This window comes from Sinohyriopsis cumingii, chromosome 16 (genome assembly GCF_028554795.1).
Source record: "Sinohyriopsis cumingii isolate HCF-2022 chromosome 16, ASM2855479v2, whole genome shotgun sequence".
Classification (NCBI taxonomy): domain Eukaryota; kingdom Metazoa; phylum Mollusca; class Bivalvia; order Unionida; family Unionidae; genus Sinohyriopsis; species Sinohyriopsis cumingii.
The window spans coordinates 43,957,615-43,985,461 of NC_142976.1; the positions used below are offsets into that span (position 1 = coordinate 43,957,615).

At 35.3% G+C, this 27,847-nt stretch overlaps 1 protein-coding gene across 3 annotated transcripts; it reads left to right on the plus strand.

Annotated features, from left to right (window-relative positions):
- The first annotated feature begins 9 nt into the window (after positions 1-9).
- LOC149780328 (TAR DNA-binding protein 43-like) lies at positions 10-26,960 on the plus strand. 3 transcript variants are annotated; one of them, XR_016415055.1, is made up of 6 exons: positions 10-334; positions 3,509-3,562; positions 8,796-8,965; positions 10,715-10,855; positions 19,810-20,584; positions 22,745-26,960. XR_016415055.1 is itself a non-coding variant. In XM_089937205.1 (5 exons), exons 1-5 carry the CDS (start codon positions 73-75, stop codon positions 20,458-20,460), a joined length of 1,278 nt encoding a protein of 425 aa, XP_089793331.1. In that variant the 5' UTR covers positions 10-72; the 3' UTR covers positions 20,461-22,698. The 3 variants fall into 3 exon arrangements, 2 of the variants coding, with proteins under 2 accessions (XP_089793331.1, XP_089793332.1); XM_089937205.1 differs by lacking the exon at positions 22,745-26,960 and having other exon boundaries at positions 19,810-22,698; XM_089937206.1 differs by lacking the exons at positions 3,509-3,562; positions 22,745-26,960 and having other exon boundaries at positions 11-334; positions 19,810-22,698.
- Positions 26,961-27,847: the final 887 nt, after the last annotated feature.

The window sequence follows — 27,847 nt, forward strand, 5'->3', positions numbered from 1 at the left end:
GTTTTGTAAAGCAAGACCAGAAAGAAGTCTAGCGTAAGGCGGCATCCATTTTGTACGGAAAACAGCTTCTTAATGACCTGCATTAAGATAGAAAATATGAGTCAGTATATTCAGGTAACAGATGATGAGAGCGAAGAGCCAATAGAAATACCAAGTGAAGAAGACGGAACCTTGTTGTTGAGCACATTAGCTGCCCAGTTCCCCACCGCTTGTGGGTTAAAATACCGGAATCCACAGACAGGCAATTACCGTGGAATAAGACTGACTGATGGACATTTACACCCTCCCGAGAGTCATTGGGGCTCGCATGTATACATTGTAGTCTTTCCTAAAGGTTGGTTTATTTATCTTTACGAAGCTTAGCATTAAAGGTAACACTATTAAGTCGTCGGTTTTGAGGCGTCTTTACTACTTTCAGTAGGCACTTCAGTATACCACCATGTCGGCCAATTCTGCGTGTGGGGTAATTCTGCGCAACGATACTTCATTTCTGTACACATAGGATCACGTGTTATTTTGGGTCAAAAATCCCTTTTTTTTTATAATCAAGAAAGAACGATCGTACTTTATTTAAGTGATATTCATAAAGTACAAAGATACCCCCCATTTTGACTTGAAATGCATATGAAAATGATTTCTATAGTCTGACAGTCCTACATGTAAGACATAGCACATGTTATTTTGTTTAGGTGCTATGTCTTACTGTCCAAATAACAGCCTTGTATAGCGTGTTCCGATGTCGCTGACATCGGAATGAGTAATCAGAGTTTCAGGAACAGCTCACACACTTGGCAGCCTATGTAGACACACTTACACAAATTTATGTGTAATTAATATACTTACTGTGCTGTTTTTATCCTGGCGGAATGAAAATATGATATAGCAAATGGACGCATTTTCACGTTCCGTTGACGTACATTTGAATTTGTTGCAATGCGACAGTAGTCGAGGTATGCCAAAGTAAGTTCAAGTAGGTACATGTTGGGGATAAGTTTCTTGAACGAAATGAACCGCTGCTTACAGTTCCAATAGGCATAATATATTTTTATTCGTTTCGTTAAAGAATAATATTTCAACTTGACCCGATTTCGGCATCCCCGGCTTTCATCGCTTTCCAGCCAATTGAAATGTAGGCCAACAAAACATGAAAATAGGTCCATTTCTTTTGTGGGAATTTGAATTTATTAGAGACAAAAGTAAGTAAAGACTGACTAAAACATTATGAATTTACTTTGTAGAAAAGTGTTATTTTAGTTGTCAATCGTTTGAAATATTCCTGAAAATTTGACTTTCGTAACAATGTTAACGACATCAAAACATGCTACAGAGAGTCATTAGTTAGGCTGTAAGACCTTGACGCCCTCAACATAAATATCAGCATCAAGTCTTACATGTAGGACTATAGTCTGACTTCCCCGTTTGTTTGTACCCCCCTACAGATTTAAAAAACGAGAACATTTAATGTGATAAAATGTGCACAGAACTAAGTCAATTGAATCATTGATTTGTAATTTCTAACCTGACGGACCAGAATGGCACTATTGCTGGCCTCCCCTGTACTCTTTCATGCTTAACAGACTTTCCATATTAACACGGTACCATGTTGCGTACACTATAGGGTAGTTTATTTCCATCAGACAACATAAAGACCTAGTTCATCATGTTCGGCAACTGCTGAATAATTTCGTAAATTACATAACGTTGAGAGTTTGGAATTATATCCCTTTGCATATGTGAATATAGAAATTAAATCGCTTGTTAAATCCACATGAAAAGCAAATTTGTAGTTGTCATTATTTTCCTTTGCTTAATTTGACATTGTAAATATCGGAAGCAGACGACTTATGTATGTACATCTGTAGTCGTGATACACCCCTTTTCTGAAAATGGACTTGTCCAGAAACTGGAAATGGATCTGAGCATGTCCGTCTGTTACACTGAAAACTTCGTTAAGCATGAAACGTGCATAAGATCACGGTGTTAGGGCCACTCTACTCACAGTCAGGTTAGAAACTATAAATCAGTGAATGAATCGACTAAGTTCCTTGCACGTTTTATCCATTATTTAAATCAGTTGGGGGATGCAAATGGGTTTGTATTGTCAGACTATAAATGTCAACATGAAGACACACTCCATGACCTTCTTGAACCTGTAACCCAGAAAATCCTATTTACTATGTATTTTTTAGAATCATGCAGATAAATCCATTATTGAAAAGATGGAATTATATACCATAAAAAGGTTTTGCATCTTAATTCAAGTTTCCAGTTTTCCAGTTTTGCAAGAAGTTGTCCCACACATACAAAATTGTCTGCTACCCAACATGACAACTTGCTGCTTGAACGGGATTCTCATTAAACTCTTCGGTGTATAGTTTCAGAATTCTTTAGTAATTTTCCCCCATAAACAAGACGTAAACACATGACATCCTATTCATTGTTGTGTCTCTTTCACATAATAGCGTTTTACTTCTCACCCTGGGGGCCCCGAGTGGCCGAGTGGTCTAAAGCGCTCTTCGTTACGGATCACTGCCATCTCACCTCTGTCTGCGGCGGTTCGAGTCTAAGATTCAGCCAATGTGGGCATGTGAGAAAGCTTGCCAGTAGCTTCTCGTGGGTCGGTGGTTCTTTCCGGGGTTTTCCGGGTTCTTCCTCCACCATTAATACTGGTCGCCATGTATAGCCTATCGTGCTGAAAAATGGCGTTAAACCCCACAACAACAACAACAACAACTTCTCACCCTGAATAGAATATTGCCCTTATTGGTTGACTGAAAAAACCAGGTTATCAGTAAAACCAGTACGTTATTTTTGGTCAAAGAAAGAAAGGGCAATATTCCATCCTGTTTGTTGCACATGGAATTTCTTCATGGTATGCATCTTTGTTTTAATTCACAGCTGACAATGGCAGGATTTTATAAACCACATCTTGACTATGTTACTGTGCTGACCAGTGTAAACAAATGTTCGTGGTCATGATGTCATTGAGAGATGCATTCTCACGAGAACTGGGAGTTTATGATGCTTTGTCAAAAATGGGGCATGAAAATGTATTTTGTATTAGTGTACATTCACACTGGAAGTTACAAATCTCAGTTGAATCTATATACATTTGAACCCCACTGCTTAAGGAATTAATTTGTCCAATTCCTCTCCAAAAGTATGTTTAAGCAATACAAGTAAGACCATATACAGTATGTAAGTCATCCTAATTAGCCAATGTAATTTGTTATGATGTTGATGGTAAACTCATCTGTAAATTGTATGGAATATTATATATATATATATATATATATATATATATATATATATATATATATATATATATATATATATATATATATAATAAATGGTCTGTCTTTTGGTGTAATTTGGTGCCACAGTATTGGGTGGCAAATAAAAAAAAATTTGATTATTTTATTGTTTCTTTTGGCAAATGTAAAACATATCTGCTGGCTAAATACTTGGGTCCATCTGGTATTCATGAATTTTTCATTTTTCCTATCAGGGCAGTTCATATTGGATCCCCTGACGTCCGGGAATAGTCCAATATCTCAGTCAGGCAAGTGCATTTTTTACAAAAATGAAGGGGGACATGCGCAATTTTGAAACTGATTTTAAGTCACTCATTACACATAATGAACACTTTTGCACTTGTCCCAATGCTGGAGAAAGGCAATTGAGAATTTTTAAAGGATTCTGTTGAGACATCATGTTCTTTCAGAGGACGTGGGGCACTTCACACCTTAACTGTTGGTTGCAGCAGCCATATTAATATATTGGACTGGTTACCCAGTATTTGCTTCTTAGCAGATGTGTATTTCTGTATGAGTTGTAAAACCATTTAAAATATGGTGTGTTGTATTGTGTTTTTTTACTACTCAGACATATAATTTTTCTCTGGTTACTGTTCTTAACTGTCTTTGAAGAAATATCAGGTCATAATAACATCAAATGAGGTTTTAATTGTCAACGAGTTCACAATGGTAGATTCTTAACCTTGGGTTTTGATGCTTGGAATTTAGATTTTACTTGTTTCTGATGATTGGTAATTCCAACCTTGAGTTTTAATAATGCATGCTGTTTTGGGTCAGAGCATCGATCTTAATTACTCTTGAATCATCTCTGGCATATTTTCCCACTTAAGCTGGTGCTGTCCTTAGCAAATTGACTGTATGAACCACAGATTAAAATTTTATATGATCTACTGTTTGCACGTTATCAGCCAATAATATCAACCGATTTGAACTCACTATGAACTGGGCAGAACAAACAGGTCATAGATGTCATGCTTAGGTGGGCATAATTGAATCAGAGTTAAATTGTTTTGAAATAATTATCGTTGTTTATGATATTTATAGGTAGAGGGATTACATTATGTCTTAATTGATTGAACTTTTGATCAAATATCAGCAATCGTTTTGATTGCCCATCAGCATACATGTGATCCTACCAGTGGTAGGACAGAATTAGTTTAAAGACTGTCTACAGCACATACCATTTCTTTTGTTGAAATCTACTGTACCTCAGTTGAAAAATAAAGATTATTATTATTATTTTTATTATTATTAATTAAACTTTTTGAGGGCTCGTGATATGTTTTAGTTCAGTTTATGTCATAATGCCAAAACATTTTCTTTCTCTCAGTACTAAAAAAAGCACAGACTGAGAAATATGAAATGCAAGAATACATCTCGTGTTCAACTCAGAAACTTCCTCCACAGGATGAAAGTAGCTTGGAGGATTATTGGAAAGCAGTCAGCAATTTTGTTTCAAGGAAAAACCTTGACCAGAAAATAACTGAGGGCCTGTTAAGTGTGAAACTTAGTCACAGTGTCCATCAGTTGTCACAGGGCAGTGATCTTGTAAACAAAACAAAATTTGCTTGTGGATTTTATATGACAAAAAAACTTGCACTAAACGGTGAGATACATCCCACTTCCATTTACTTTGGTATTGTCGTACACTGGCATGTATTATTAAATCACAATTGTTCAGAGAAGTATATTTTCTTTTCTGTCTCAGACCATTCTGCAATAGAGTTACCTGTTAGCATAATAAGTGACTTGATTGACTTATACATACCGGTTGTTTAACATGGTTCATCAAGCACATAGAAACCCCTGGACTTGGAAGTTTTCACCAAAAGACAGACACAGGCATGAATAAAAGAATTTTTTTTTCATAAAATCATGTATGCTGTTTAATAATTAGAGACAACGAGTGAAAGTGAAGAATTAAAAAAAATTCGTCCTACTGAAGTTTGGATCCATTTGGCATCAATGTAAACATAAATGATTATGATGAATAATAACATTAATATTTAAAAATACTTTGCATGGACAAGTCATGTGCACACTGAGGTGTCCTATTATCAGGAAAATTCAGTGATGCATTTCACAAATAGTAGTACAACTAACAATAAAGGAGATGATGCAGGGGTTCTACCAATGGATGTACTGTGCACCAGAATTTCCCTGAAGTATGCATTAGAATTGTGAGGCTTTAAGTCTTTATGACTTCAAAGATGCTGTCTATACGCCATTATTAACACTCAGATGTCCCATGAAATATGTTCATTAAGGCAAACTTGTTTCTTCCCAGTTAGTAAGGTGTTATAAATGATCAACCACTTATCAATAGTTGTTAATATTCAGCTCAGCATCGCAAAAGATGTCTATGCCTGTAGCTCAGTAAATGTTCATGTGTACATCTCAGAATATAGATAAAGTTACATAATTTGTTTTGTGTGTGAATGATTTCAACACTTGAACACGTGCTAGAAGGAGTGCCATATTTACTGTATATATTGGGACATGATAAAATAATGCATTCTTTTCATGTCCCAGAACTTATGGTGAAACTTTTTCACCTAGGTCATATGTCCCAAGACTTAAGAAACGAAATAAATTTCGGGTTGCAATAAAATAGATAAAACACTTATTTGATAATAAAAAGAAACTAACCTTGTATTGTTATCCTTTATTCCTTTTTTGTCATCATGAGCATTATCGACTAAAATATATCCACGAACTCTGTATATGTAGCGTAGACTTCCATATTGTAACATGTTTCGGTTGTGCTCAAAGGTTTGAATATGTTATCTGAGTGAAAACTGAATCCAGCAAAATCACAAACAAGAGGGAAATAATCAACTGATATCTTGAAGACAACTGTCATTCACGCATGATACGGTGTTAGGTGCAAAATAACCAAAAATGAATTATATCCAGGTGAACTATATGACAGTATCTTACATATAAAATCGTCATTTGAAAACACATTCACTTGAGTGCAAGTGTGACTGTCTCTTTGCAAGCACGGGTTATAAAAGCATCATTAAAGCAAGTTATTGCTGTGTATACTATTTGCCTGCAGACATCAGTGCCTGTTTGTATTGTAACTACATATGCCAATCACATAGAAGCCCGGTGGTGAATAAATACACCTGGCAGAGAGCAGTAAACTCATTCTTTGAACTTACCGACAGGACATCAAAGACAAAGTTTATTTTTATTACAAAGCAAGCTGATCTTGTACGCAGACTTTTGGATTATTTTTTTATAGAAGGATATCAGTACAAAGGTTATTTTACTGCAAAGCAAGCCGACCTCAGAAACCGGCTTTTAAGTGTGCTGATTTTTGCTTTTGATTTGATTTTCTTTGACGAATATACAAAGATGGCTGAGATGTGGAAGCTAACTTTGGTTCATTTTCACCGGTATTCACGGGAATTTTGAAAATAAATTGAAACATTGGAACAGATTTTAAAGTGACACAGTATAGTGCTTCATGCACTGACATCGATGACCCAGCATCGCTCAGAAGAGTTGGAGAAAATAACATCATTTGATGAATTCGTGAAGACCAGAAGAGAAGCAGATTTTGCAAATGAGAGGGAAATAATCAACTAATATTTTGAAGACAGCTGCAATTCACATGGTGTTAGGTACCAAATAACCAAAATTGAATTATATCCAGGTGAACTATATGACAGTATCTTGCAAGTAAAAATCATTTGAAAATATATTCACTTGTGTGCAAGTGACAGTCATTTTGCTAGTACAGGTTACAAAAGTATCGTTAAAGCAAGTTATTTCTGTGAATGGTATTTACCCACAGACATTAATGCCCGTTTGTATTATAACTACAGATGCCAGGCACATAGAAGCCCAGGTGGTGGTGATCACAGGAATTTTGAAAATAAATTGAAACAATGGAACAGTTTTTAAAGTGACACATTATTGTGCATCGTACATGGATAGCGATGACCCAGTGTCACCCAGAAGATTTTGAGAAAATAAAATCATTTGATGAATTCATGAAATACAGAAGAGAAGCAGATGATTTTGCTGACAGTATGATTATTAACATGGATGAAATTCTAGTGTACTTTGATCTCATTCCTGGATGGACTGACAATAAGATGGTGGTCAAAAGTGTGAGACTTGTGAGAAAAGTGTGAGACTTGTGCACCTTTGAAACGATCTGACTTTAGTCCTTGCAGTTTCTGCTTCAGGTGATGTGTTGCCTCTAATGATAATTTTTCATGGTAATAGAAAGCTAATAAAATATGCAGGAGAAGGGTTGTGTTGATGAGATGATGCTGCAGTGGATCAAAGAGTACACAGTTTTATAATTTTTTTAAAAAGATAATGTCGGTTGGAGTGTATTTTCAGAAATGTAATTTTTGAATGATTTAAAGGGTGTCCCACAACTCAAAAATACAATGTGTCCCAGAACATACAGTACACAAAAAAAATTACTTTCAAAATTAATTTATGGTGTCACAACAAATACGGTGCCCCAACATATATGGTAAATACGGTAGTCTGTATTTAGGTAATCTGCCATGTTGGCCCTGGAGTTGTGAAAGAGTCCATTTTTGATATAGGACTTTGGAATAAAAAACAAAACTTACAGAAATATGCTTCTTGCAGTAAATCCAGATATTGGTTTGTCTGGATTTAATTCGGAACCTGGTTTCATATTAGATTTAGTGGAGTTGGTTTGGGAATCACACTAAATTTACAGGAGTACCTCAGATGCTTTAAACTGCACATATTTTTGATGAAAATGTCTGCATGATCAAGCTGTTGCATATAGAATCTTTTAAATAATGGCATCAAACAATGTTCAGGTTGGCAAGGATTATATGCCTTAAAATGTATTAATAGTCAATACAGAAGAATAAAAGGAAATATTCCTATTCTTTGGGGAAAAGCAGGAAGGGCAACAATTAAATATATTGGTCATGTCTTATGGTGTGAATTATAATTGCCATCATGATGTGGAAGAATTTTTTTTCAAGAATTGTTAAATTGAAAGATAGTAAGAAGCCATTGAGTGCCATAGGGTTTGTAACAGTTTGTGAAACTATTGGAGGTAATGAAGGTCAGAGTGTACTTTGCAAACTTTATAGTTTAACGTAATGTTTACAGTCCCTGAATAAGTCTTAAATATAGGTTCTGAATATGATAAATGTACATTTTCCAACTTTAAAATAGCAGTACATGATATTTTGTTACACCTTACTGAAAACTGGTCTAACTAATGGGGGAAAAAAACACTTGCCGTACTGGGAAGGTCTTGCTAGGGTTGACAGGTCTGCATGACTTGGTGGTTATGTGTGCCACTAGTAGTCACAGGTAAACAAACATATCTGCATCTGGTTTTCATTAAACTGTTTTAATTTTCTGCTTAATATCTGTTAATTATATGATTTGTATATGGGTAAATGATTTGTGTTTACTTGATTACTTAACTCATGAAGACATTTTTATTTTCTAACACAGACAACAAACGCAAAGGAGATGAAGTCACTGAGAACATCAGTGCCAAGACAAAAAGGGTTGACCAGCAGAAGAAATGCAGTGACCTGATTGTATTAGGGTTGCCATGGAAAAGCACTGAGGATGATCTAAGGAATTACTTTAGTCAGTTTGGTGAACTTGTTCTGTCCCAGGTGAGGACAATCAGGTCTTTGATAGATTGATCACTTATTGTTTTATTCTGCCATGTACATTTATGCATGCAGATGATGTTATGTTCCATTCATTTACAAATGAATAAATTAATAAAGGACAAATATAATTCCATACCAGAGGCTATATGTGTTAGCTCCCCTAGTGAGTTATGTTACGGCCCTACATCTGTCAACAATTGCTTTTTCTGAACTTTCTCAAAAACCACACAGTCACCTCAGTCACACTTGGCAGTAAGGGCTGTGCAATTAAGAAATGCGATGGACCTGGGATCACACTTTTAAAGTGCGATACTCACCCATATATGCAATTTAAAATTTCTTGTCATTTTAATATGAACTCTGTGAAATCAAAGTACCCTGGGATATATTTTTATAAACCTGCCTTCCCTGGTACCATGTATGTTTAAATGGAAGTATCCTGGCATGAAGGCCTTTAAAGTTTATACAGATGTTTCCAATTCACCATCAGATATTTCCCTTATGATTAAAAATATAACAGCCTGTAAACGACTTCTCAAAAGTGCTTCACAGGATTTTAGAAAATTTGACAGAAAGCTTAATGGTACCAAAATGCCTTCAGTTTTTACAAATGACAGATAATCTGTTATCATATATGTCCCTTAAAAACTGAAAATCATTAACTTCAGGAACTTCTGAGCAGAATTTAGACCAAATAAAAAAGCATTCTGGCAAAGTGAGATTTCAAATATATACATGTGATGTTGATTTCCCATCAAATATGGCAGTTATTTCTAAAATAGAATAATTCAGAAATGACTTAGTAAAAACTACTGAATAGAAGTTGACCATTGCTAAAAACAGAAAAGTTTTGAAATGACTTCTCAAAAACTGCTCGATCGATTTTGTGTAATGGAAATATGACTTTTTGTTTACCTTTTGCCTCTTTGAAACCAGGGACATTAAACCCCATAACACTTCTGGTGAATTCCATGTTATGCAGTTGAAAAATGTGTGGTGTATAGCAGGTTTCCATTTTACATTACAGTGACCATTAGTTTGGTACACGGGTCAGAAACCCCAAATTACCACTTGGCTAAAAGATGGTCTAGCACCAGTATGATAGAGGATAAATCTGTATATTTTTGTAGAAAAGCATATGCAGTTCTAAGTCACAAGAATCAAATAGATGAAATTTTTTTAACTTACAATTTTCACAGCTTGTAACATTTATAGTAAAAGTCATACAGGTCAAGTATGTGCATTTACTCCTCTTCAATATAAATTGTTGGTTTAAAATAATGATTTTGCTTTACCAAAGTTTATTCACTCCTGAATATTGAATAATCTGCACCTTAACTGCTAACATGAAACCTCAAGATGAAAATTATCAATCACTATGGACCTTTACAGTATTGACCATGTATTAAACTGGGCAAGAAAAGTACACATCGAGCGTAATCGTCCAAATATAGGGTAGCACAAATTTATGAGCATGTGTAGCTCTCATTGTGATGTCACACCTTTAGACTGATCTCATCTGAAAATGTCCACATACTTTAACATTTATGCCATACATTTTATTTGGGGCATGTGAATAATGACCTTCCAAAGGACTATGGTTGTATGAGGATCCAAATAAAGTAAATGATTGCCATTTAAAGGTATGTATAATAAAATTATAAAAAATGACACCTAGTATTGAAATAATTGCCTACATGACTTGTATGATTTTAACTGTAGTTTTAGTTTACCAAATTTTATTGGCAGGTAAAAAGAGATCCCAAAACTGGGCTGTCGAAGGGATATGGTTTCATTCGATTCAACAAGTATGATGACCAGATGCGATGTATGTCACAACGGCATAACATTGATGGTAGATGGTGTGATGTCACTATTCCCAATTCTAACGTAAGCATTATTTCATAATTCTTTTATTTTACTGCATAGCATTATACAGACAACTCTAGACCTGGTACATGTTCTTCAAATGATAGAATATCAGAGTTTTGAGAAGATTGATTTGTCATCCTGACACTGTTTGCATTGATTCAGTTACCTTTCTTGAACAAAATTTTGTTTGTATTGCGCTTTCCTCAAAATTTTGTTTGTATTGCGCTTTCCTCATGTAGATATGGGGTTCATGAATCATTTCAAGGGAACCAATTAAATTGTCTCATAGCAGCTTTTTCACTCCAAGGAACCTTTTCTTTATATTTGTTATATCACTTTCAGCAGTGCGTTATTCAGCACTTTTTTTTGTCCAGCTATTGTTTGTAATGAATTTTGACAAATAAGGTAATCTGAAAATGCAAAGTCTGAGTTTCTTGGTTTAAATGATGTGTAGAAGTGAAGGTTAAAGAAAATTTAGTTGGAGTTTCACTAAAATATTTATTTTAATGTCTTGCTAGTCCCAAAGAAAATGGTGTTGAAACAACTTTCAAGTTAGCTGTTGCATTGGTCTTGAAAATCTTGTTATTGCTCCTTCTCTTCAACACATGGTTGCAGCAACATCGGGTTTAATTGAATGACTTGTGATAAATATTTGGTCCTCAGTGAAATTGGTACTGATTAAACCTCCAACAAAGGCCACCATAGCAGCAATCCTGAGAATGTTATCTTGAATTCTTTTGGATGGACTATAGCGGAGATGTGGTCTTTTCACTGAAGATTTCTTGAGTTGTACTGTGAATTGAAATGGAAATAGTGCCACTATTGCAGCCATCTTGAAATCTTAATCCTCCAAAGATGGTTGTCGCAGCATGAAGGTTTCATTAAAAAGACTTTCTGTGTAGTTTGCTCAAATTTGAAAATGATTCCAATCAGAACTACACCATACCTACCATGTTTAAAATTTCATCGCTACTGCTCTTAAACAGATGGTCACATTCACATCAAGTTTTGATATATGACATTGTATGACTTCCAGTTGATATTAAATGAACAGCAACCATTGATGCAACCTTGAAAGTCTTATTATTGCTGCTTTTGATGAATAGATGGTTCTATGAGGTTTTCATTAAAACAATTCCAAAATTGAATGATGCAGAAATGGTCTCATAACATGGCCACAACAGTGCTAATAGTGAAACATCTCATTACATATATTTGTCTTGATTGGATAGTCACACTGATGTGTTCTAAAAAAACAATTAGAGATTTTTTGTGTGAAATTAGTAGTTTATATAGCAAACTGATTTTTGATTCAACTTAAGAAAATTGCTGATCTTGAGAATCTTGTTTTGACTATTTCTTCTGAACAGATGGTCATGTTGACATTGGATTTTAGCATTATGTAGATAGTCATGTTGACATTGGATTTTAGCATTATGTAGATAGTCATGTTGACATTGGATTTTAGCATTATGTAGATGGTCATGTTGACATTGGATTTTAGCATTATGTAGATGGTCATGTTGACATTGGATTTTAGCATTATGTAGATGGTCATGTTGACATTGGATTTTAGCATTATGTAGATGGTCATGTTGACATTGGATTTTAGCATTATGTAGATGGTCATGTTGACATTGGATTTTAGCATTATGTAGATAGTCATGTTGACATTGGATTTTAGCATTATGTAGATGGTCATGTTGACATTGGATTTTAGCATTATGTAGATAGTCATGTTGACATTGGATTTTAGCATTATGTAGATGGTCATGTTGACATTGGATTTTAGCATTATGTAGATGGTCATGTTGACATTGGATTTTAGCATTATGTAGATGGTCATGTTGACATTGGATTTTAGCATTATGTAGATGGTCATGTTGACATTGGATTTTAGCATTATGTAGATGGTCATGTTGACATTGGATTTTAGCATTATGTAGATGGTCATGTTGACATTGGATTTTAGCATTATGTAGATAGTCATGTTGACATTGGATTTTAGCATTATGTAGATAGTCATGTTGACATTGGATTTTAGCATTATGTAGATGGTCATGTTGACATTGGATTTTAGCATTATATAGATGGTCATGTTGACATTGGATTTTAGCATTATGTAGATAGTCATGTTGACATTGGATTTTAGCATTATGTAGATAGTCATGTTGACATTGGATTTTAGCATTATGTAGATGGTCATGTTGACATTGGATTTTAGCATTATGTAGATGGTCATGTTGACATTGGATTTTAGCATTATGTAGATGGTCATGTTGACATTGGATTTTAGCATTATGTAGATGGTCATGTTGACATTGGATTTTAGCATTATGTAGATAGTCATGTTGACATTGGATTTTAGCATTATGTAGATGGTCATGTTGACATTGGATTTTAGCATTATATAGATGGTCATGTTGACATTGGATTTTAGCATTATGTAGATAGTCATGTTGACATTGGATTTTAGCATTATGTAGATGGTCATGTTGACATTGGATTTTCACTAAAACAATAGCATTATGTAGATGGTCATGTTGACATTAATTTTAGCATTACGTAGATGGTCATGTTGACATTGGATTTTAGCATTATGTAGATGGTCATGTTGACATTGGATTTTCACTAAAACAATAGCATTATGTAGATGGTCATGTTGACATTGGATTTTCACTAAAACACTAGCATTATGTGGATGGTCATGTTGACATTGGATTTTTACTAAAATACTAGCATTATGTAGATGGTCATATTGACACTGGGTTTTCGCTAAAACACTAGCATTATGTAGATGGTCATGTTGACATTGGATTTTCACTAAAACACTAGTATTATGTAGATGGTCATGTTGTCATTGGATTTTCAAAAAACACTAGCATTATGTAGATGGTCATTTTTCAGTCTCCCATTCTTGCTCAATCATTCAATCACCCACCACTTCCATGTATGCGCTCATTCATACTTTCTTTTTCTTCCCTTTTACCCCTTCTTTCATTCATTAATTTGTAATTTATACTCTTGTTAATCTGTGCCTTTTGGTTTACAAAAATGTCTTAGCTCTGGTAAGGTCTGTCAGAGGTGCATAAGAGTTATCGCAAATGGAGTTGCTTCACTTGTTGTCCATAGTATACTGTATCAATGTTAACTGCAGCCAAATCTACAGCATGTACTGTAACACCATGGATGATTTTATTGTGGACGTTTGTATTCTGTGTGAGTGTGAAAGCCATGCATGATAAACTCAAGGTGATAATTACTTCATAGATTCCTGTACAAGAAATGTATATGTAAAAGTTATGCTGTTTTCATGGATAATAGCATAAAAATTATATCTATAAATGTTAGAGGCCTGCAAGGTTCAGTCTTTAAATGAAGGGACATTTTTCACTGTGTAAAACAAAAGAATGTATCTATAGTATGTTTGTAAGAAACTCATAGTATAGAGAACGATGAAATATATTGGGCAGCTGAATGGGGATACAAATGTATATTTAGCCACTGCTCTAATAATAGTGCTGGGGTTGCAATATTTTTTAGAAATACTTTTGAATTTATAATTCATAGAAAAAGATGTGACAGTCAAGGGAGATTTATTATTTTAGATATTACAATTAATGGCAACAGAATAACCCTCATGAATTTGTATGGTTATAATGATGATGATCCTAGCTTTTTTAGAAAGTTAAAGGAGGAGATCTTATTTTTTGAGAACTCATCAATTTTAGTGTGTGGAGACTGGAACACTGTTCGAGACTTAAATTTGGATACTTATAATATTTTATATGACAAACACCAACACTCTAGGGCAGCGATTCAAGACCTGAGAAAACGAATTGGAATTAATTGATCCCTGGCGAAATTCCAATCAAGACTTAAAGATGTATACCTGGAGGCAAAAATCTTCCTTGAAACAAAGTAGATTAGATTACTTTCTTGTATTGGATGACATTCATATGAATACAGCTGATGCATGTATCTTACCAGGGCATAAGACTGATCATTCAGCTATTGTCTTGAGTGTGGCTTTTTCAACATGTCCATGGGGAAAAGGATATTGGACATTTTATGCCCATCTGTTGAGGAACATTGAGTATACCAATTTGGTCAAAATGTGTATAACTGACACTGTAAATGAATATTATGTAGGTGGAAATAAAGATGACTCTGTCCATGTTTCTCTTTTCTGTAATGATCAAATGTTCTTTGAAATTCTGAAAATGAAAATAAGATCTGAAACTATGTTATTCTATTAGGAAAACAAAAGAGATACAGGAAAAATTAAAGAAAATTGAGCAGGAAATAAAAGAAATTTGGGGGTGGGGGACAGTCAGATAACATAGATGGGGAAACCCTGGAAAATTTAGAGAAAAAAATGCAGAATTAGAGGAATCCAGGAAAAAATGCATAAAAGGTGTTATATTAAGATCTAAAGCTAGATGATATGAATTTAAATCTTGAAAAAAGAAACTATGTCAGTAAGACAATAAAGGAAATTAGAAAGTAGATGGTCATGTTGACATCGGATTTTCACTAAAACACCATCATTATTTAGGTGGTTCCGGCGGAAAATTATGCTACCAAAGTGGACATTGAGCAGATATCTTTATCACTATGCCTCTTAAATGAAATGATGCAGATCTGATAAAGGTCATTGCATTTTGTACTTTAGTTGTGTGTAAAAACACTGTAAACTTGCAAATATACAATGTAATTTTGATGAAATATTGTATTTAGTTGCATTCTAATCAGCAAGTTGATAGTTGGCACTCTGATTTTAAGTTCAAAGATCAGAAGAACTTGTATGTTAGCCCCTTGTTTGTCATCCAGGTATGTTATCAGTGGAAGGTCACGGGTTCGAACCCTGGCTGACTCATACCAAAGACTTATAAAAATGGTACTAACAGCTGCCTCGCTAGGTGCTCAGCATTAGGAGGTTACTGTTAGGACTGGTCAGCTTGGTGTCAGGATAACATGACTGGGTGGGACATTGTACTACATGTCTGTAACATGATGCCCCAGTGCTAGACATCACGATAAACTGACACAATGCATACATCATAGCGATATGACTGAAAAATTGTTAAAGCTACATTAAAAATTTAAATGACATTCACACGCACATCATTACTCTTAGACTACTTTGAGGATTGACTTCAAATTTTTATGTTCATCTGAAGGCTAGTTACTCAGACATATTATTACTACTCCTGATGAATGGATGAGCATATCATCTTGGGGCTATCTCCAGAAGGCCATGATATTTAGTTGACCTTAATGAAACTTACGTTTGACACTTGCCTGTATATGCATTATGCTTTTTTTGATAAAAAAAACAAATAACAATAAAGCAATAAAAAGTTTCTCATTTTTATTATCATCTCTTTAATTCCACTCATAAAAATTTGAGAATATTCTTAAAAAGATGACTGCTGCATAAGAATAGCATAAGTGTACTTTCCCTTTTTGCTATGTACAACAACTGTATATAACCCATTTCCAAGAAAACAGAAGGGTTTCTTCAAATAAGAACTTTTCCTCACAGATTTGTTATATTGATCAGCTAGTTGGCGGATCAGTTTATACTTTTAAACAACATGGTGCCAGATGTTATGCAAAATGCTGTACGATGTGAGTTGTGGATGTTATACAATAAAAAATAAAGGACAAATCAACACCTCTTTACAGATTTTAAAAGAAGAATATGAGAGTAATGTAATAAGCTCTCAGAGAACAGAATTTCAGTTCATGATCATTCAGTGAAAGATAGACTAGTTAAAGTGAGTCCTGATTTAAATAATTTTTCAGCATATTTTGTACTTGTATTCTGATTCTAATCCATATGGATCTTGCCCTTTGTGACAAGAATTTTGACCTACTGCAGAACCAGGTTAGTAGCAAAATAAATGTATTTTTTTATATATGTTCTGTAATTCTGGCATGTGTTCTATATAGATTACACTATATGTTTGCCTTTTGCTACTTAAAATAGAAATAATTACACTTATGTCTCTGGGGGTGGGTGGCATGTATGTACAGCGTCTAGTTGGTCCTAAATGAAAATGGTGCCAGTCTAATGGTCAGTATGTCTTTTGTGATGGCCATCTTGAAAATCTTGTTGTTACTCCACTGAATACGTTATATGGTCACACTGATGTGGTTTTGACGAAGACTTAAATTGGTCCCAATCTTATATTCCGTATACTTGCCACAATGGCCTTCTTGAAAATCTTATCACTACTCCTGAATTGATAGTCATATTGACATTGCGGTTTCTTCAAGACATCCAGTGATGTCCATTAGATCCTAAATGAAAATGGTGCCGATCATATGTCTGATATGGCTGCCATAGTTGCCATTTATAAGATTTTGTTCTGGTTCAAGAACATAAGATATGATTTCAACACTCAATTTTTTGTCTTCAGTCAGTGGAGTGTAGATCTCTTTTGGGGACTTTTGATATATTTACTGGACTGTGAGTCCGATAACAATCATGGATGCATTTTTTATGAAATATGGTTTGTGGATATATTTGAAGAATTCCTTACATTATGATAGTTCAGTAATTTAGGATTTTCCCAGACATTGTTAATTGTTGACATAACCAAACATTAGCATCTGGGTACAAGTTCACAGTTCATTGTTCTATCCATGATATCAGGGTCAAGGTCATGATCCATAATAATGAAGATTGTACTGTGTTTATAGATACTCTGTGAACGAGTTAAACTCAAACATCTAAAATATTTTTTTTTTATCTGATTTGTTAATGAGCAATTTGTTTTTCTTTTTTCCTGGTTGTAGTCCATAGTTTCCTCCTAGGAGGAGCTTTATGGGCAGCTGAAGTGTGGGACTTTGCTGAAAGTTGCAGCTTACACCAAAGCAGGAAGAATAAAGCAACCAATTCTTCTTTGCAGATGGTCTGACTGTATTCCAGGGAGGGGCTATGGCACTTCCAACTCAAGGAAGTTGCTGACTCTGTAATCCCAGGAAATATCAGAAGCTCTTTCTGGTTCACATAAGTAGCCAGATTTTCTGTCCCAGGATGGATCATGCACATTTCCCCATTTATGGGAGTCGTAGACATCACCGAGCATGTCCCACATCTCCTGCATAATGGAAGTGCAATCTCATCCTAGCTTGTCAGAGATGATAAGATTGTTGATTGTTCTGAGTTCCTAGGCAGATCTGCCAACCCTTATGATTTTGTCTAAAGTTTTATGAAATTTACCCTTAAAAATACAGGCTTACGGCATAAAAGCAAAAATTACGGATAAATGGTCATTGCTAAAAAATCCGGAAACATTTGTTCATCCTTGTTGGATTTAGATCCGGGTTTCATATTAGAATTAGTGAAATTAGTCAGGGAACCAGACTAACTTTACACGAGCACCTCAGATGCTTTAAAATGCACATATTTGTTCAGGCGAATTGTCTGCATGATCAAACTGTTGATTATAGAATTTTTTTACAATTGTGTCAAGCAATTTTAAGATGAAAGGGAAATAAGTCTCTTGAAAGTGTTAATAATTAACACAGAAGAATAAAAAGGAATATTCAGATTCTTGTGAATGAAAGCTGGAAGGGACACAATTACTTTTATTGGACATCACATGCCAATTTGAGTATGACTCGTAGTGGGAGATACGATTGCTGTCGCCATGTGAAATGGAAAAAGAATTTCCAAGAATTACATCAAGTTGAGAGAGAGCAACAAGCCATTGAGCTGCATATGGTTTGGAATTAGAGTTTGTGCGTACTTTTCAAACTTTTCAGTTGAACATAATGTTTATCTTCACTGCATGTTTCGAATACTGAACTGTTAATTACATTTTGCAGCTTTACAAAAGCAGTTTGATATGTTTTTTACACCTTACTGAAAACTGGGACAGGCTCGTCAGCAATGGCAGGTTGACAAAAAAAGTCATAGGGTTTTGACCAAAAAGGTTTCTTGTGATGTTTGTTTGGTCCAAAATGAAAGTGGTATCAATCTTATGTCCATTATGGCTAGCACTGCAGAAATGGTGAAAATCTTATTACTGCTCCTTCTGAATGGTAAGGCATATTGATATGAGTTTTCACCAGAAGATTTGTTATTATGGCTTGTTGGTTTTAATTGAAATGGTACTGATCTGATATCTAATATGGCCACCAGTGTTGATGTTGAAAATCTTGTTGTGGCTACATCTCTTGAATCACATACTGATTTTTATTTGATGTCTAGTTGATCCTATATGAAAATGAAAATGGTACTGGTTAGACATCCAGTAGGGTCTCCACAGCGACTCATGATATCAGTACTTATGAATGGGTGTTATATCAGGTTGTCATTTTCACTGATAGACTTTGTGTCATGTCTAGTTGGTCCTGAATGAAAATGGGCCAATCTGACTTCCATTATGGCTCCAAATGGAAAATCTTGTTATGGCTACTTCTCCTAGATGAGAGGGCATATTAATATTGTGCTTCACTAGAATACTTGTGATATCTAGTTGGTCCTAAATGTAAATGTTGTGAATCTGATATAATGTATGGCCACCATGCCAGCCATCTTTAAATTCATACTATTGTCACTTTTCCAGAATGAAAAGTTGTATCAATTTGTTGTGTTCACCAGAAGTCTTCTTGTCATATTTTGTTGGTTCTAAATTAAAGTGGTGCTGATCTGATGTCCAGTATGGTCACCATTGCTGCCATTTTGTTCCTGCTTTAAAATGGGAAGTCATATCAATATGGAATTTCCACAAGAAGACTTCTTATGACAGCTTATTGGTCCTAAATGAACATAGTACCAATCTGGCATCAATATGTCCACCACTGCAGCTGATTTGAAAATCTTCTTGTTGCTGAAGACTGTCCAAAATGGTTTCAGCACTAAGCATTTAACAGTGGTTTTATCTTAAATTCCTGCAGTCCCTTCAGTGGACTTTTGTATGCTTCTTTCGGTAATATTTTATTTTCTTTTGCAGGAAGGAGCCCAACATTTGGTCAGCCGGAAGGTCTTCATTGCTCGTTGCACAGAAGATATTAAAGGGGAAGACCTTAAAGCGTATTTCAGTCGCTTTGGCGAAGTGGTAGATGTTTTCATCCCCAAACCATTCCGCTCTTTTGCCTTTGTTAGTTTTGCTGACCCAGAAGTTGCTCAAAGTCTTTGTGGGGAGGATCATATTATTAAGGGAGTCAGTGTTCATGTCAGTTATGCTGCCCCTAAAGGAACAGACAGACATGGGGAAAAGAAGGTCCAGATCCCATCTAAAGGAGTTTACCAACAAGGAGGGCCGCCAGGCTGGAATCCACAACATGGTCAGGGAAATCTTGGGGGAAAACCCGGGAACATGCCAGAGATGAATAGCTTGGGGATGAATTTCTTTAACTCGGCCATGTTGGCAGCTGCACAGGCTGTTCTTCAGCAGCAAGGTTGGGGGCCAGGGGGAACACCAGGAGCCCCTCCGCAGGGAAGTACTGGGGATAATGCACATCATACTGCTACCCAGCCAGGCAGTTACTCCACCTCCCAGGGGTCAGCTTCAAACTGGGGTTGGGGACAGCAATCAGACAGTGCAGCAGGGGGTTACCAAGGGTGGGGTGGAGGAGCAACTCGCCAAGGGGGATGGAACTAATCATCATTTATATTACAGCTATCTAACAGTGATACAGGCTTGAGGATTTTGTGCGACATCAAAATTGGATTTGAAGTCTAAAAACGGGGCATCATTTAGAGTCTGAAAAATTGGGCTGTAAAAGGTCAGTTTGATAACATGTTTGGGTCAAATTGAATGAAAGAGCTGTAAGCATTAATGGGTTTGAGATATGTCCATTTTATGTTTGCTTTGTATGGTACTACAGTATTCATCTAAAGCAAGCTCTAGTGGAGAAACAAAGACTAGTATGTATATCTGTAGTTATAATTTTTGTAACGTTTAAATTTATATTGGATTTCTTATGTTGTGTTACATATATTTTGCCATGTGTAATTGGTTTCTATTCATTTTCATTAGAGTATAATGTTTCAGTATAACATGGAGTTAACAAATCACAGCTTTCCATCGTTATCCTGGATACAACACAGTTGCACCAAGAACCCAATTAAGATTTCAAAAAAAGAATTTTTTTTATAAAGCTTAACATTGTGGAAATGTTTAGCTCTATTTTATTCTTATTAACAAAAGGATACTTAAAATTGCCTCGTCACAAACCAAAGTGTCAAATTGGCTGGTTGGCTTAAAGAGCTGTGCACCCATTATAGGTCAGTCAAAGCAATATTTCTGAGCATGCATTCATTTATCCTCCATTTGGCGTGAAACAGCATATTTGGCAGGAAAAAACACATATTATATAAATGTGTAATGAACTTGTCTTATTCAATCCAACGACCAGTGATTGAAGGTTTGCAGTATAGCCTGTAATACTCAAGTAATTGCAATTCTCCACGGTTGTAAATTTCTGTTTCAGAATATTGACACTTGTGCTGGTTTTACTGATAATCTCAGTTACACAAGTTCAACATCTCTCAAGAATTAATGATGTAATTCTGGTTCAGATCTTGGTGGTTTATATTGATTTTCTCAACTAGATGAAAGAAATGGCATCAGTTGCCGGTGTTTAGAGGGTTTCTACTTAATTACGGGAAAATGTTCAGAGCAAGTTAAAATTAAACCATTTTAGGCAGATCATGGTTCATTTTCATCATGTGTTTAATGTATGACCATGTTATTGAAGTGTTTTTGCAGTAATTAATGTCCCAATAAATTGTTCAGATTAACAATCACGTTCTGTGATCAAAAATGTATTTAGTATCACTATTGAGATACAGAAAATGCGTTAACTAGATCATTTTGCCAAAGACTGATAATCATGCTCAAGGGAAAACATGGTTTTTATACACTACATTATTTGACTAGTTTGAGTGCACACTCACTGTGACCTGGCGATATCATTTTGTGATCATAAAAAGCAAAATTTTATCTTGTTTTTTTTTTGTGGCATTTTGTTACTCAACGAGCTTTCTGATTATACATTGGGTAGTACATAATTTCATCAGCATTTATGAATGCCAATTACTGTGTTAAAATGAGGGAGAGCTGTATTTGCAGTCAGCTGTATGAATTAATTTTTTTGGGGCGGGGTATCTCAGTTATGGTAATGTATGATAAATTCTTGTAAGGTACATCAGAAAATGGAATTAAACTATAGGAAATTAATGCTAATTTATGAGAACAAATCCTATCTAATGTAATTTATATTCTTCTACAAGAAACTTGGATGTAAACCATATCTTCGAATTCAAACACAGGACTGGAAATACTGAATTAAGTGTGACATAGACTGGATGTTACTGCGTGAACTTGCAAGATGTGTGCTAGAAGCTGGATTTTATAGCAGTGTTGCGAGGTCCTTCGAAAGTGAATGATGCGTGTCTTCTCAAGTGGAATGTATGACACTCATGGGAAAGACAAATGCCGAGTGTATATTCTCGAAGTCTGGATTGTTTATTGTATGGAGATTGCTAGAACCTTCATTTTACTTGGAAAGTGTGCCATTTACAAAATTGATTCATTCATGAAGGATTTTAAAACATGGAATTTTGAAAGGAAGGTAACCGATTGCTTGTGGAAACTTTAGATGAGTAACATCAGTTTACAGAATTATCTTGTTAAGAGTTAAGCAGCAGCATCTAATTGTTTATAATTTTTTAAAAATTTATTGTTTTATGTGTTGTACACTTTTTACATGTTTGAAGATCGTCAAATTTGGATCAAAATCTTACTCATCTAGAGGGTTTGTTGTGAATATTGAATATTGTGAGATACTGGTATGTGTGATATGTGTGGCTTGCATTAAATAGAAGATTGTCTATATCAGATTGCTTCTGTTTTCTTTTCCCTTCTTGATCTTTTATTGCAGGTTTTAAAAAAACTAACCTCCAACAAGGTGAGGATGACATGGCCAGCCTCCTGTCCAGAAGGTGTCATTGGAGAGAAAAACGAAAGGAAACATTCCCTTAAGTTTGTTCTTGATTAGATTCAGGGCTAGAGTTAGTCCTACAATGTAAGACATAACACATGTTTTTGTTTTAGTGCTATGTCTTACTACCCAAATATTGGCCTTGTATATCCTGTTCCGATGTCGGTTGACAAAGTAGTCAAAGTTTCAGGAATATCTCAATCACTTGGCTGCCTATATTGACACTCTTTCACTAATTTATGTGTAGTTAATAAACTTACTGTACTGTCTTTATTCTGGTGGAATGAAAATATGACAGTAGCAAATGGATGCATTTTCATGTTCCATTGACATACATTTGAATTTGTTGCAATGTACGGTAGTCAAAGTATGTCGAAGTATGTTTAAGTAGGTTCATATGGAGGATATGTTTCTTGAACGAAACAAAACGTTGCTTACAGTTCCAATAGGCATATTATATTTTTATTTGTTTTTATTAAAGAATAATATTTCCACTTAACCGGATTCGGCATTCCCAGCTTTCATCCCTTTCCAGCCAACTGAAATGTAGGCCAACGAAACTCGAAAACAGGTCCATGTCTTTTGTGAGAATTTGAATGTCTAAGAGAAAAGACATCAGGGTAAGTAAAGTCTGGCAAAAACATTTACTTTGTCGGAAAGCGTCGTTATTGATTGCCAGGGGTGTGTGATATTCCTGAAAATTTAACTTTCATTACACTGTTAGTTGACATCAAAACACACTACACAGCGCCATTAGTTAGGCAGTAAGACCCATCACCCCACAGAACAAAAATATCGGGTGATGTGTCAAACGTTGTAGGACTAGGCTAGAGTAAGCATTGGTCTTAATTTAGCCTGGTCAGCCAAGTCTAGGGAGATATTTTTCAAAAAATGATAATATTGTACATATTCTTGCTAAAAGCAGAGGATTTTTCATTCCCTCTGTCTCTGTATCGCTTTTATTTCCACCCTTGAAATTTAAAGCCATTTTAGATTGAGATATGAAATATGGTATACATCATCATTGGAAGGTTGCATACTTCATTGGGGGTCCTATATTCAAGAGCCAGTTTCATGGCTCAGTATATTTTGCTTACTCTTAACATTCCTTTTTTACTCTTTAACATTCAAGCCAGTTGACATTAAGGACTGAAACTTGTGATATACATCATTACAGGACATGTTACATGCCACATTGTGTCTTGTCTTCAAGGTCAGGAGTCAATATTTCAGGTTTTTCCTGACCATTTCCATTTCATTCTATAAGTTAAGATTTTCAGATCAAGGGATGAAACTTGGCATATTTAGATCATGAGAAGGTGTCGTGTACCACACTGGAGGTTCTGTTTTCAAGGTCAAAGCCATGGCTCATTTTTTAAAATTTCCATCACAGTTTACATCCTGTAGTATCACCATACATGCCAACCATTATGCTTTTGGCGTAATCATTACACTTTTTTCTGTCACTAAATTACGCCTTATGCGTAACTATTCAGATTACGTGTTTTCTGTATATCCCCCTCTCAGAACAATTAATAATTTGTTTTCTCATTTTTATTAACATCTCATTAATCCCACAGACCGTATTCTAGAAAAGACTGCTTCTATGTAACTACGGCATAAGAGTGTGTTTGTCCAAAGACTTGCATGCACTTTCCTAACAGTATTATGTTCTATTTAGTAGTTCAGTTGAACTATTTCCAAGAAGCATGCTGGTTTGTATTTTTGACCATGGTTTCTATTTATAGCAGATGTATGGCTTAGTTAAGGAGAGAACAGACTGGTTTTCTAACTTATAATTTTTGCTCACAGATTCTCTGTTCTAATATGGTACAGAACCGGTCTGTAGGTATTGGTGCTAAAAGTTGAGTCAGATTTATTCTAGTAGATGCATGTGTTAGAGCAAAAATATTTTTCAAATAGTTTCATAGATGGATTAGGGAAAGACGAAAAACCGATTCAGAGATGAATACATGAATGACACAATACAGCGTTCCTTTCTAGGGCAAGCTTCACGCCCCTTACAGGCTATGTGGAAAGGATTTTAATATTGGCCATGATGGTAAAACAAAGCAACCTTGAATTAGCTCATTTTACTAACTCCATTACTAAGGTAACTTCCTTTTTACAGCAGAACTAAATTGTGGACACGAGTTTTATAACTGCAGAGGTGTTATCTACCGAGTTCTTAATAGAACATGGACTACCCCTAGTGGTAGAAGACTACATTGGTCCTTTGTTTAAACAGATGTTTCCTGATTTCAAAATTCCAGAAAATATGCATGTGCAAGAACAAAATCAGCTAATATTGTTAGATGTTTAGGAGAAGACACTTCACTTAAAATTGCAGAAGCCATGAAAATTGGGCAGTTTAGTATTGCAACAGACAGTAGTAGTGATTATGACAAAGTTTTACCCAGTCTGTGTAAGAGACTTTGACAACGAAAAGGGCAAAGTAAGAGTGCTGTTCTTTCATTACCAGAATTAACAGTAAATTCCACTGGAGGAACCATTTTCATCATGTGCTTGATAATGCTTTGAATAATCATAAGTTGGCAGAAACGTATGGGGTTTTCAGCTGATACTGCACCAGTGATGACTGGAATTCATAAAGGACTTGCATTCTATATTTTGAAAAATGTCTCCATCATTGTACATATCAGGTTGTCTCTGTCGTATGATGCACCATGCTGCAGGTAAGGCTGCTGATAAATTAGAAGAACTCTTGAAGTGTCAGGTTGGCAGTCTACCTGACAATGTACTTCATGCTGACAGAGTTGATTTTTTTCATCTTATTTCCCAGCTAAAAGACCCAGTAACTGTGAGACATAAACTTCTTTGTCAAGTTATGAAAACTAAATTCAAATCCAGGCTCTGTAACCCAGTACTTCATGCTCTACTGGTGTGCAAAAATTCATAGTCTCAGCTGGTACAAAGTGTTTTGAAATGCAATATGAGAATCTGTTGATTTTTAAAGCTCAGAGTGTTATATACAAAAACTTGAAGCAGTAATTGATGTTAAAATTCCAGAGGGATAAATCATTTTGTACATATCCTCATTGAATTTATATCATGTTATATGTGGATTACTCTTTTTCTACTCGGATTACTTTTTTTTTTTTCCTCTTGGATTACACTTTTTCATTGCCAGAGGTTGGCATGTATGTAACACAAGAGAGATGTTGAAGATTAAGGGAAGAAACTTGGTATACTCATAGATCATTATTGGAAGCTGTGTTGCATTCCGTGTTCATTGTCACAACTTTATATTGCAAGTTTTATGACACACTTTCCATTCTGGTAAATGCAGCTTCAGGTGGCTGAGATTACAGCTCACCTACCTGCTTCAGTTTGACAACGTGTATGTAATGTATGTGTATGTAATCAGACTTGCAGCAGCCTCCCATGGTTCATTGGTTCTTGCACCACCAAATGTACCGATAGCCATGTATATCCTATGATGTGATGAAAAATGGCATTGAACCCCATAAACCAAACCATTCTGATCTGTAACTTTGTTGCCATTAGATATTAACGGATGAAACTTGGTATACTTTTACATTATCAGTAGAAAATGACTCATTATGGGTCATAGGTCAGTATTTGAAGTTTTATGATTACCTTAACATCAAGTGAACAGCTTGAGCTTTAATTACCTTGTTCATTTCCTCATGCAGCTGAATAAGTAATGCATATGACCTCAAAATCAAGATATGTCAAGACTTAGACAAAACGCCATTCAGTAATTTGGTGTTAAACAGGAAATTGACAAAGATTGTAATGAGATTCAGAAGAGTACTGAAGTTGCTAGAACTGATAGTTAAGATGGAACATTAGCTAAGTACAAGAAAGTGTGTGATGCTTGGTTTAGTAATTGGAATAAGGTCTTTCCTTGAATTTACAAAATTCAGTACGATTTTAATGGACAAACAAGAGCTATGTCAGTGGTGTAAAGAATTTGGAAAATTAAACTTTGTGACAACTACTGGTTCTTCTCATCTGGACATTTAGTCACTTCCAATATGCTTATGGGAGGGATTGCAACTTTTGCTTTTGTTTAAGCTTTATATCTTCAAAAACTGAGGTTCAGGTATGAACCATGTTAAACTTGCTGTGCTATTTGATGGCATTCATCACAATAAATATTTTATCTTCATGGTCAAGGTAATTTTTTCCCCTCTTTGTTTCTTCTTCTTTATTTACTCATAATATTTTTTCACATAGAGACATGAAACTATTAATTTCCATGTCTGTCTAGTAACTCTACGGCTTTGTCACAGGGAGATTTCATCATTGTACACATGGTGATCTAACTACAATTAGCTGGGGACACAACGGCTAGGCATAGAGCTGTGTTTGGCGAACACTTTTGTATACATGAGATGAAATCATTGGTGCATGTGCCTCAAGGCACTCAAGCTGGGTAAGAAAAATCCAAAGGTTGGAACATGTCAAAGAACAGTTGACTTTGAAGAATGCATGTATGTATTGTATTGTATGTATAGGACTGAATGGAATATCAGCAGAAAGCAAAAATAAGGCCAAAATAGGCAAAAATCTTTAAATGCAAATTCCAGTTTTTAAGAAAAAAGGCCCCAAGACAACTGGAACATACTTCAGGGTGAAAAGGTTGTTTCCATTAGTTGTGACGTGCATGATGGTATATTGGGATTGTTACACATCCATGTGACTGGGTGGAACATCATGCTACATGTCTGCGGCATGATGCCCCAGTGCTAATCATCACTTTAAACTGCCACACTTTAGACATCGCAGTAATATGACTGAAAAATTGTTAAAGCTACGTTAAAAATTGAAATCACACACACATCCATGAGTGCACCTTTTGGAGAGCAGACTTTGTTTTAGAGCCTGTTTCTTGACCAAATTTTATGGTGTAATAAAGAAACCGTTAGATTCTTTGGTCTAAAGGCCATTGGTCATATTCGTGGCAGGCTAAATAAGAAAATAATGGTTTCTGCAAAGATCAAGGCCTCTGAGTACTGTCGGTCAGTAATTTCCAAAATAAACAATACTAGTGCC

What these genes read in the sequence shown, in the direction of transcription:
- LOC149780328 (XM_089937205.1), top strand. Translation starts at nt 73, where the DNA reads ATGACCTGCATTAAGATAGAAAATATGAGTCAGTATATTCAGGTAACA. An exon ending in TAGTCCAATATCTCAGTCAG is followed by an intron (nt 3,563 to 8,795) that starts GCAAGTGCATTT and finishes TTTCTAACACAG; the next exon opens with ACAACAAACGCAAAGGAGAT. An exon ending in TCACTATTCCCAATTCTAAC is followed by an intron (nt 10,856 to 19,809) that starts GTAAGCATTATT and finishes TTTCTTTTGCAG; the next exon opens with GAAGGAGCCCAACATTTGGT.